General features: G+C 57.8%; 1 protein-coding gene across 2 annotated transcripts in view; it reads left to right on the top strand.

The window, feature by feature from the left end:
* ITGAV (integrin subunit alpha V) overlaps positions 1–12,090 on the top strand; it is an 87,691-nt gene that overhangs the window by 2,964 nt on the left and 72,637 nt on the right. Inside the window, exon 2 of one of the 2 annotated variants that reach the window (XM_072810855.1) lies at positions 6,542–6,669. In XM_072810855.1, the coding sequence (XP_072666956.1) occupies positions 6,542–6,669 (128 nt within the window). Of the gene's footprint in view, positions 1–6,538; positions 6,670–12,090 lie in introns of both variants that reach the window. The other variant, XM_072810854.1, reaches the window with a different exon arrangement.

The raw sequence follows: 12,090 nt of genomic DNA, 5'->3' as shown, positions 1-12,090 counted from the left end.
GCGCTCTGTCGGGCCCCGTGCTCGGTGCGGGACTCTGCTTGGGATTCGCTCTCTCCCTTTCCTTTTCCCCTCCCCCTGCTTGCTTGTATGCCAACTTTTTCTAAGATAAGATAAAATCTTTAAAAAATTTAAGTTCCCACAGGTATTATCTTAGGTTCATTTTTGTTCAAAAAAATCGATATTATTTCCATATTGTTGTGAAAAGTAAAGAATCACTGTTTCTTTTTGTGTGTGTTTCTCTAAAAAATTTTTTATTTATTTATTCCTGAGAGACCCAGAAAGAGAGGCAGAGACACAGGCAGAGGGAGAAGTAGGCTCCCTGCAGGGAGCCCGATGTGGGACTCGATCCTGGGACCCCAGGATCAGGCCTGGGCCGGAGGCAGGTGCTGAACCACCGAGCCCCCCCCCCAGGCGCCCCTGAATCACTGCTTATTAAAGAAAACAGAAAGTGAATTACTAAGGAAAAACATCAAGGGGATTCCTCAAGGAAATTCCTCCAGTCCTAGGTTTAAAATGAAAAGTCACAAAAATTGCGATTTAAAAATTCTGAAAAATAAGCGTCCCATAATTTTTTTTTTCTTGTATACATTGATTTCCGATGACTAGATTGCCAAACTTACATAGAATTTAAAGATCACATATAGGCCATGAAGTGAAGTCAACGTTTTTCTTATGGGGAATAATTGGAGAAATTAAAAATTGCGCCCTCGCTTTAATTGCGAGCGCCGTCTCGTTGGCGTGCCGCGCTCTCCCGAAACTCACGGTCCCTTTTACTCACACACTTGGCTCTGGAGCGCAAAGCCCTGGGGGGAGCAGGGACGGATCAGCTCTGTATTAGGATTAAGGTCACTGAGGCCACAGGGATTTTCAGGCCTTGTTTGTTAGGGTGGATTGGTGTGGGGTGGGAGGCAGGGCGGGATCCAAGTCAGGGCATGGAATTCAAGTTCCATTTAATTTTCCTATTCGAGTTTTAAATTTTTAGGAAGAAAGTACTGGGGCGATTTTCTTGTTCGTTCTTCACACGCGAGTTCTCGCGGTCTCGTTTTACATCTGCATCTTCTCCCCCCTGACCAGCAGCGCCCGGTTGGGATTCTTGCCCCCCCCCCCCCGCCCCCCGTCTCCCCCGCCACGGGGTTAGGTAACCCCCGGGCGCGTCCCTGGAGCACCCACTCCTGGTTCCTGCTCGGGTGGGGTCTCAGGGGCTGCAGCCCGGAGGCCAGGCGGCGGCTCTCGTCCCTCTGCTCCCCCCTCCCCGCCCCCGCTCTCCTGCTCTAATAAATAGATGAAACTTTTATTTTTTAATTTAATTTTATTTTTTTTAAATGAATTCTTTAGAAAAACAGGTGCTAGTGGAGCTTTATTTGCAGTTTATTTGTGCTCCCTTGAACGGGGACAAGGGGGTGGGCGCGGCCAGGCCGCCGGGGGCCTGGCAGGACAGTCGGGGACCCCCCCCCCCCCCCCGCTCGGCACCCGCGGGGCTCTCCATGACCCATGCCCAGCCGCCCTGGCAGCGGCTCCGCCGGAAGCTAGCGCTGCGCCTCAGGCCCGCGGCCCGCTCCTGCCCGCCCGGCCGACTGCCCGCCGCGGCTCTGGCACCGGCTGGGGCCCTGCGCCGCTAGCGCCTGCTCTCGGTCGCCCGGGGAGTAGTTGCGCCGTCCTCCCTCTCGTCTTCTGTTTCTCTGGGCCTCTGCTGTGCTCCCCCGATCCTCGTCAGCGATTAGTCACAGGACAGAAGGTCCCAGAAGTTTCCCTCGTCCCCGGGCCTTGCGTTCCCCTCTGCGCCCCACTTCGCCGTGGGCCCCCTTCCTTCCGCGGGGCCTCATCGGGCCTCCGAGCTGTGGGCCCTGCGGCTGCATCTTTCTGAAGCATCTCGTGGGTCTCGTCTTCTCTGATGCCTCCTGACACTGCCCGTGGCCTCCTGGGCCCACCGAGGCCCGCCGTGTCCGCCGATGCCCACTGAGGCCCACTGATGCCCACCGAGGCCCACTGAGGCCCACCGATGCCCACCGAGGCCCGCCGGGCCTGCCGATGCCCACCGAGGCCTGCCGTGTCTGCCGATGCCCACTGAGGCCCACTGAGGCCACCCAGGCCTGCCGATGCCCACCGAGGCCCGCCGGGCCTGCCGATGCCCACTGAGGCCCACTGATGCCCACCGAGGCCCACTGAGGCCCACCGAGGCCCGCGAGCTCCCGGCCATTGCGCGCTGTTTCCGCCCCGGCCACCTCCAGGGCAGTGACTCCAGCTCATTCCCGCGCCCCGGGGCCCTGGCCCTGTGGCCCTTGGCTCTTACCGTGAGTGACCGGCAGGTGCACGCTACGGCCTTCTCGTCCACGTGGCTTACGCCTGATGACGCCCGAGCTTTATAAGACGTTCGAAAAGAGAGAACGTGCAGAGGTCACGGTTACCGTGCCTGTTCTATATCATAGAACTGTTGACTCTGTGGCATTCATTTTTTTTTTTTTTTTTTAATGAAAAGCGAACCTGAGACTGGAATTAGAGCCAAGGAAACCCGCTGGTGCTGCGTAAACACACTGTGTTCTACAGATGCATGTGATAGTTTTTCAAAGGTTGACGTTGCTGGAGGCTCATTCATTGCTCAGCCCACGGTCCGCCAACTGCACAAAACCTGCTTTATGTTGGAGGAGTCGGTGCCCAAAGCAGCCAAATAACTTGGTTCATTTGGGCGGTTTTAAAAAACGCCCTGGCCGTTGTTTGGTTGCGTCCCCTTGGCCGTGAGGTCACGCTCCGAAGCACCTGCCCTTCCAGAAAGCACACCTTGCTGGGACGGGCCCGCGGGCGCCCTCCGGGTCGTCTTGGTCCGTCCTCTTCCTTCCCCCATCCCCGTCTCCCCTTTCTGTCCTCTCTCCCCTCCTGCTTTTCCACCCTCCGCCCCCTCCCTCTACCTCTTTCTGCTACACCCCTCCGCCCCCAGCCCTTTAGCTTGTAGAGTTTATTGGCGTGATGTCCCTCAACAGTGCGCTCGTGTGCGTAGACCATCAGGTCGAGGGCAGGTAATGGAAATGTCTCACTTGAGGAGGATGGTGAGGATGGGGATCCTGATGCCGTTCTCGGGTCCACGGTTTGGAGGGAGAGGGACTGAGTCCAGAGAAGGCTGCAGGCTTGCGGGCCCGAGTTGCCCAGCGTCACGTGTTCACCGCTCGGCAGTGAAATAAATCTCTGCAAGTCTCCACTCCCCCCGCCCCCCCCATACCTTCTGCAGCTCCTCACTGGTGTCAGCAAATGTTGCAAGTTCCCTGTTTGGTGCTCTTCTTCCTTTTTTTTTTTTTTTGGTCTGTTGAGATCTTGCATTTTAGTTAATTAGTGGTCTTTTGAGGAAGCGGGAAAAAGAAGGCCCTCCCCCTTTTTAAAAGATTTTATTTATTTATTCATGAAAACACAGAGAGGCAGAGACACAGGCAGAAGGAGAAGCAGGCTCCATGCAGGGAGCCCGACGTGGGACTTGATCCCGGGACCCCAGGATTACACACTGGGCTGAAGGCGGCGCTAAACCGCTGAGCCACCCGGGCTGCCCTTTACCTGTCAATTTTTATTTATTTTTTAATTTTTATTTATTTTTATTTTTTTGTCTTTTTTTTTGTCCTTTTTTTAAAATTTTTTTTAATTTTTTTTTTTTATTTATTTATGATAGTCACACAGAGAGAGAGAGAGAGAGAGAGAGGCAGAGACATAGGCAGAGGGAGAAGCAGGCTCCATGCACCGGGAGCCCGACGTGGGATTCGATCCCGGGTCTCCAGGATCGCGCCCTGGGCCAAAGGCAGGCGCCAAACCGCTGCGCCACCCAGGGATCCCATCTTTTTTTTTTTTTTTTTTTTTTACCTGTCAACTTAAGTGACTTTCCTTGAACGCTGCTTATGTCGGCGAAGATGAATCGAGTCGCCCTGCTTTGAAGGAAGCCGTTGGCCGCCGCGCAGGAGGGCGGGCTCCAAAAGCCCCTGCAAGCTGTCCCGTGGGGTTGCTGCGAGCCACGGCCCCAGAGGCAACCCGTCCTCACCGGGACCCCAGCTGTGATCCGCAGCGCGGGGATCCCGTGTGGACCTGGGCTCCTGTTGCGCGTCTTAGGACTGTTGCAGGAACGGATCCGGGGCCTTTTCAGGTGTAGACCTTGGAGGGTGCGCCTCAGAGTCCGAGATCCTCTCTTCTCTGTCGTGCACGCAAAAATCACTTCATCCGGATGGAGGGGGAAGCAGTGTGATTTCGGGGGCCAAAGTTTTGACTTGAAGTGGAAAATTGTGTATATACACGTATGTGCCTACACGCATGTGCGTATGTACCTGAGTAACGCGGTGGCCGCTGTCCCGGAGGAGCTGCCAGGAGCTTCGTGCCCCTGTCCGTGGGTCGGGGCCCTCCTGCTCAGAGCCGGGGGGTTCGTCCCCCTGAAGGAAAACGAGTCGGCCTCGAGCTCGAGCAGAGGGCGCCGGCCCGGGTGTCGCGCTGATGCCGAATAGGGCCGCGGGCCGCTCGCGCAACAGGCGGTGCTCTGCCTGGGAGCCTTGCCTGCGAGCCGGGGTCTGCCTGGGACACTTGCCCGCGAGCCGGGGTCTTGCGATCAACCCCGGGAAGCGGGACCCGGTCAGGCGGCCGTCCGGGCGGCCGGCTCTGGAGCGACTCGGCAGGTGCCACGCAGGACGCGTGCAGCGCAAACGGGGTGCAGGAGCTCAGGGGGGCCTTCCACGCTCCAGAGCGGGGCCGCTCACGACTGTGCAGACCCGTGAAAGGCACCGAAGACTGTCCTTTGCGAGGACGTAAGCGACCAGGTGTTTAACAGGGAAACGAAATAACGGGCTGGCGTTTGCTGCAGGCCTCGTGCCTCCGACTGCGCCGGCGCCCTCAGACCTCGGTGTTTCCCTCGCTCCCGCCTGCGTTTCACGCGCCCTGTCCGACCCGAGTGCCCTGGCTCCTCGGGGCTCGCTCCTGGGCCCTCCTCTCTCCGAGGCCCCTCGGCGCCCCTCTGGACCCACCTGGGCTCAGCACCGACCTCCAGGACACCCGGGGAGCCGCGCAGGTGTCCCGGGCCAGCGTGCAGCCCCTGCTCGTCCCGTGAGCACCGCCGCCGCCTGCCTCCCCGTTCCCGGGGCCCCTCAGGTGCAGTGGCCGCTTCTCCCGCCCGTGCGCCCCCGAATGAAAGGCCGCTGGCGTTTCTCGGTCTTCGCCCCCGCCTGTGGCGACCCGTGGTGACCTGCGGTGACCCGCCGCCCTCCCAGCCGCCCACCGTCTCTCGCTCTCCTTGTTCCACTTTGCTCCCCTCCCTCCTTGATCTGATCCCCCAAAGGCACCACATCTACTTTTCTTTATTGGATTGTGTCATTCTTCTGCTTAAAAAAAAAAAAAAACCTCCAAGGCTTCCCACGGACCTTATTACCGTGGCCCAGGGCCCCCCGTGGAGCGCCGCGAGCTCCCACGTTCGTCCCGTCGCGCTCAGCGGGCTTCCTGGCCTCCGCTGAGCCTCCTTCCTGGAGGCTCCTGGGGGCCGAGCTCCTGCACCTGCTCCCCCGCCCCCGGCACGCCAACCCCCGAGGTCCCCCTCCAGCCCCGTGTGTCCCTCCGTTTCCTGAGATGGAGACGCCCGTGCTACTTCATGTAGCCGAGACCGCTGTGCATTCTTTACAGGGCAAACCTCCTGCGATTTCCCCTGACCCGGGGAGGCCTTTCCCCTCCGTTCCTCACAGCTCGCTTCCTTGTGCAAAGAGGACTTCCTGTCCCTATTTCCCAACACCCTCTGCCAGCGGTCGTGGTTTCCTCCGCGGCCCGGGAAGCGAGCCTGATTTTCCGGGTCAGCAGGCGACCCCTCCGAGGCAGGAACCAGGCTGCGCTGCTCGCCTTGGGTCTCCGGTGCCCAGCGCTGCGCTCTGCGCCTCTGTGCGGGACACACTCGAGCCGCTTCTTTCTTCTGAATGAACAGGAAAAACAAAGCCTGAGGGAAAAAGTCTCTTTTGCTTAAAAACTTGATTATTTTGTCTTCTGCTCGTTTTATTCTGATGAGAGGTCGAAGACCGATGCTGGGGGTTGGGCTGGGGGTTGATGACATTAGCCCTCTGAAGAGAGAAATCTGTTAGTCGCTTAAAATGGGACGTAATGGTTCTGAAACAAGACAAGTTGCCCCAAAGGAGAAACGTTCAAGTTTAGCATCCCCGTACTTTAGAACCAGGTACGTGTGCATTTTTTGGGTTGGCATGCGAGATCTAGGAAGTCCACAGCAGGCGACAGACACAGACCAGCGAACAAAAACCTCCGCAAAACGCAAAATACAAAACCGAGCGTCACAGCGCCAGGCCCCGGACCCTGGGCAGCGTAGTTTTTACAGCCTTTTTGAGATGTGATTGACACGCGGCGAACGGTTCATATTCGGAGTGTGCCCTCTGGCCCGCGCCTCAAACATCGCCGCGGATAAAGCGAGAGAGTGATGACCCGCCGCAGGTCATACGTCGTCGTTTATGCTTTTGCATCATTTAGTTTTCTTATTTTTTATGTTTTTGCTTTTGCATCATTTTAAAGTCTCCTCTTCCGTCTTGTCTTTTAGCAGGATGTTTCTCCTGGTGGGAGCGCCCAAAGCGAACACCACCCAGCCTGGGATTGTGGAAGGAGGACAAGTCCTCAAGTGTGACTGGTCTGCTCACCGCGGGTGCCAGCCAATTGAATTTGACGCAACAGGTAAAGGTCGGAGCGCCGGTCCCGTTCCTCAATTTATATTAGTTGATATTTTCCCCCTTCTTCCCTTCCGTCCTGTTGGTCGCGGGGGTGTGGGGAGCAAGAATGCTTGTCTCCTCCGAAGATCCTTCTGGCTGGTAAGAATCAAACTGATCTGAGACCGATTAACAAGAGAGCATCAGGTTTTTTTTTTTTTTTAAAGATTTATTTATTTTTATTTATTTATGATAGACATAGAGAGAGAGAGAGAGAGAGGCAGAGACACAGGCAGAGGGAGAAGCAGGCTCCATGCTGGGAGCCCGACGTGGGATTCGATCCCGGGTCTCCAGGATCGCGCCCTGGGCCAAAGGCAGGCGCCAAACCGCCGAGCCCCCCAGGGATCCCCCGAGCATCAGGTTTAATAGGTGTAGACACCGGGAAACCACGGAGACGTGGAGATTCCAAAGATGCTCCGTGTGAGCCAAGGTGAAAGGGGCTGAGGGTCTGGGGTTTCAGGGAAAAGGAACGCGCTTCATGGGGTCATATGACAAGCAGATGTTTGAGGTGCCGGGTGGCTCAGTCGGCTGAGGTCGTGACCCAGGGTCCTGGGGTCCGGCCCAGAGCTGGGGACTCTGCTTCTCCCTCTCTCTCTGCCCCTCCCCGCTCCTCATGCTCGTGCTCTCTGTCTCTCTCTCAAACAAATCACACCCTAAAAAAAAAAAAAAAAAAAAAAAAGAGCAGATGTTAGATAATTAGATGTTTGCCCTACCCTAGAGATGGGTCACTGAGCTAAAACTTATTTCTGTTAATAACTGTTATTCTGGGAAAGACCCTCAATTTAGCTGCCTCGGTGTGGTTAAGGGAAGAATAAACGTTTTTCTTCGGCCTGCAGGATCTCAAAATAATCCATATGCCAAAGTGGTAATTTGGTGGGTGGGGGGGGGGCTGTCCTGAATCCCTTCATTCCCCCCATTTGATATTTTTTTGATACCATGTAATTTTTTATTTTTTTATTTTTATTTTTATTTTTTTTAATTTTTATTTATTTATGATAGTCACACAGAGAGAGAGAGAGAGAGAGAGACACAGGCAGAGGGAGAAGCAGGCTCCACGCAGGGAGCCCGATGCGGGACTCAATCCCCTGACCCGGGGTCACGCCCTGGGCCGACCCCATGGCGGATGCTCCACCGCTGAGCCCCCCCAGGTGCCCCGTGATCGTGTAATTTTTGAAACAACTTTTAACTTAAACAGAACTACTTAATAAACACAATGTATATGAGCAGCTCAGATCCCCGGGGAAAGTTCCATGAGAACAAAAGGCTCCTGTTCCTTTCTCCCCGCAGCTTTGTGCTGCATAAAAGCCTCAGCAATCCATTGTGCTCTCCGTTTGGGACGGCTTCCATTTCCGCCTCCTCGTGCCAGTCCGTAGAAATCCGGGGAAAATCCGGGGAAAATCTGCCGCGGTGTTTTTGTGGTAGATCACGTCCCCGGTGGTGAATTAATCTAAGCCTTGGGCCGCGCTGCCAGTGCCCGTCGAGGGGTCTGTCCTGCCCCGGGGGCGGGGGAGGGCTGAAGGGAGGAAGCTTCTAGGCCTAGGTTTATCGAGTGAGCCCTGCGTTGTGGCTTGGGTGACCGTCGGGCCTTACCTGCGGGGAATGTTGTGTGGGTCCGAGTTGTGGGGCGCAGAGGGCTCCCGTGAGCCGGATCAGAAGACCTAAGGGGCTTGACTTTGAGTCCACGAGGGGACGCGCGTGTGGCCCCGTCCGCGGCTGCATGCGTGTCTGCCCACGTTTGTGAGAACTTAGGAGAATTCCCGAAAGAAAGAACGCAGCATTGTTCTGGCGAAAGAGTCTTTCCAAATTTTTGTGACGGATTTGGGTTCACGGGGCTTTGACGGACTATTTAGGGCAAGCCTGGAGGTCACCGGTCCCCCCCGGATCGTCGCGTCCCGCCAGCTCCCAGCGGCGTCGGTTCTGCGAGGGGTGGCCACGGCCCAGGAGTCGCGGCGTGGACCGTGCCCGGCGTCCTGACCTGTGCCCGCCCGGCGGTCCGGCACTAACCTGACTCGTGGTAGAAAGTCGGGTCGTGCTTGGCCTTTGCCATCCGAAGCCAGCCGCGCACAGCCCGTCGCCACCGTCCCCGTGTGGCTGGTGCTCGGGAGGTGCCCAGGGCGCGCAGGCTGGCTCCGTCCCTGCACCGAGGAGGCCCGGGGCCTCGCCACGCTGACCACCGTCAGGGCTTTTAGGTTTTTCTCACAAACTAGAAACGACAGTGACGTGGAACCGTAGGTCAGTGTTGGTGGGTCGTCCCGCTCAGGAACATTCCCGGGCTCGGCGCCCAGGTCTGCATGCAGCATGAGGTGGTCCGCTGCTGTCCTTGAGCTCGACCTTCAGGTGCTATTTTGTTTGTTGAGGAGATACCACGTGTGCTTGGTCGGAAAGTCTCCAGCGGTCCACAGAGGGTCTGTACGCACATCAGGAGTCTGTGACCTCAGGCTGCGCAGAGGCACTCGCTGCGAGCAGTTGTGCAGATGTTTCTAGAATTTTCTTATCCCTACACACGTGTATATCCTTTTTTTTTTTTTTAAGATTTTATTTATTTATTCATGATAGACATAGAGAGGCAGAGACACAGGCAGAGGGAGAAGCAGGCTCCACGCAGGGAGCCCGACGGGGGACTCGACCCCGGGTCTCCAGGATCACACCCCGGGCTGAAGGCAGGCGCTAACCGCTGAGCCACCTGGGGATCCCCTCGCGTGTTATTTTAAATATCATGTGTCATATATGTCGCATCGTGCTATGTGGTCGTATTAATTTGCGTTCCTTTAACGGTAAGAGCCTGCACCTTTGCCTGTGTTTGCAAGCCACGGTATCCCTTTCCTTGCATGCCACTTTTAATGCATTTGTGCACATTTTCCGTCGATTTGTGATTTTTTAAGAAATCAATCTTCCTTGATGGCCTCCCACCCCTTGGGTTCTTGGGCCCACATCTGGATTTATGCCTGAGCTCGTATCTGTCAGCAAATGGACACCTGACTGCTGCTTGTCGCCCTGGTCCACGCCACCGTTGCTCCCCCTGGATTGTTGCCTGGACTCCTGGGCTCGCAGGGCGCTGCCAGGGAACAGGTGACACAGCTTACATCGGGGCAGCGCCAGGGGCTTTTAGGAAAGGGACCGTTCACGAAGAGATGTGTGCGAGGCCTCGTGGGGCCTGAGGGGGTTGGAGAGGGAGCGCTTAGTGGGGCCGGGTGGAGGGCTCGGTGGGGAGAGCCGCAGGCCAGGAGCCGTCGCCCTGCCGGGGACAGCTGGCCCGGGAGGGCACCACAGCCCCAGGGCGCCCCGCGCGGAGGGCAGGGCCGCGGGAGGCTGGGGCGCTGGAAGGCCACGCATGGACCCCGGTGGCCGCTGGGACCCTGCTCCCGGCCCGCTGGTAGCTTCTGTCTCCCGCGCTGTGGCCTCACGTTGGGGCGCCCGCGGGGCACATGCTTCGCCGCCGCCTGGCCAGTCTCTTATCTCCTCCTGCCCGTCTGGCTGGTGGTCGCCGTTGCCGTTTGCCCTGTGCCCTGTCCCCTCGTTGCTTTACTGCTCCCCCAGAGTAGGCGCGTCGCCGCGTGGGGTCCCCTGTGCGGTCAACGCCTGCCCGTGAGGGTGCGTGCTCTGTGCGGTGCGGTGAGCGGGCCCCCGCCGAGCCCAGGCCTGGAGCAGGCCCGCAGCTGGCCACCGAGGGGACCGGGGCCTGGAGCAGCCCGTTCCAGTTAGGGACCAAGGTCTTCGGGGACGTGTCCACAGGGACGTGTTCTCGGTCCGATTCCTTTGTCTCGCTGTGATATTTCTGTGATCGTTCATGAAAGTTCCAAGACTTGTAGTGCCAAGAGCACAGGAACGAAGACGTCAGTGTAGAGTCCCGTCCACGCAGGAGGGAGGCCGGGGTCGTCTGCAGAGCCCGTCAAGGTGCCGCGTGTCCAGGAGGAGCACATGAGGCTGCGTGTTGACTGAGGAAGCGATGCCTCCTGGCCTACACGGCTTCCCCGAGGCCGCCCCGCCGTCCCGGCCTCGCCGAGGCCTCCCTGCCCCATAGGCGTCTGTATCTTTCCTGGCCTCTCAAGGGACACGGTGGCCTTTCTGGCCGCCCTGTGCCGTCTGGGGCACCTGCCCATGGAGACCGTAGCCCTGGGGGTGAGGGCGTCCTCAGGAGGCCCCGGCTGGGCTCGGCGTTTGCGCAGGTTCCTGCCTTGTCCTTGGGGCTGCGTCCCCTCAAACCTGAGTGTGTGTCACACGGGGGGAGTTCAGACATGGGAGGTGCTGGGTGCTGGGTGCCTGCTGCTGGGTGCTCGGTCCTGGGTGCTCTTTGCTGGGGGTGCTGGGTACTTAGTGCTGGGTGCCTGCTGCTGGGTGCTCGGTGCTGGGTGCTTGGTGCTGGGTACTGAGTGCTGGGTTCCCGCTGCTGGGTGCTTGGTGCTGGGTACAGGGCAGCGGCTCCGGACATAAGAGCTGCTTTGCGTCAGCACCTGCTCCCTCCACTTCCCCTGACCTTCCTGTCTCTCTGGCTCTGCTTTACATTTGTCCCCCGCCCTTTTTTTTTCACTTTCAAACAAATTTGACTTGTTTCTACCTGAGAAACGAACCAGAGCAGCCTCCCCTTGGACACGATCTCCTCTTGGTCATTATCCTTCCCTTTGCCTTCGCATCCAGGGCCTCGTGCCCGGGTCCAGCCACCTCGTCTGGCGGTGGCTGCTGCTCGGTGGATCCTGTGGGCCCCTCGCATCACTGGACCTTCCACGCTTCGCCCCAGTGACTGTTCCTCCCTGGTTTTAAAGTCTCTGCCTTGGGGACGCCTGGGGGGCTCAGCGGTTTAGCGCCTGCCCTCGGCCCAGGGTGTTACCCCGGGGTCCCAGGATCGAGTCCCGCATCGGGCTCCCTGCATGGAGCCTGCTTCTCTCTCTGCCTTTTTGCATCTCTCATGAATAAATAAAATCTTTAGAATAAACAGTGTCAGCCCCCTGAGCCGTCACATTTGCTCCTCTCCCTGACCTTCCTGATGCTCCCGTGGCTCTTTTCTCGTCCTTTATATTTGCTGTGATGGTCCTGAGAGGAGGACGGGCCCTCGGGCGCTGCTGGGGGAGTCCCCTGCGCCCTCGCCCTCCTGGGGTGCGTTCCCGGGAGGGCCTCAAGCACCGCAGTCAGGCGGCCGGTGGGCTACTTTGTTGTTTGTGGCTGCACAAGAGACTTCGTGCGTGAAAGGGCTCTCGCCTTGTGCTTTTAATAACATTATCCCTAAAGTCTTTTTATTTGACTTAGTGCTGGTTCATGCGAGGCCGTAGACATTACGGTTCTTCAGTGTCCCGTTTCTAGAACTGGGAAACCTTCAAAGGTAGGTCCGCTCCTGTGCCTTCTATGCCGGTAACACGCGAGAGGAAGGCTGGGGTGGGTGGCACCGCCCGCTCCG

Source organism: Canis lupus, chromosome 34, assembly GCF_048164855.1.
Source record: "Canis lupus baileyi chromosome 34, mCanLup2.hap1, whole genome shotgun sequence".
NCBI lineage: Eukaryota > Metazoa > Chordata > Mammalia > Carnivora > Canidae > Canis > Canis lupus.
Note: the sequence above shows the minus strand (reverse complement) of the source record. Positions and strands in the feature narration are given on the sequence as shown.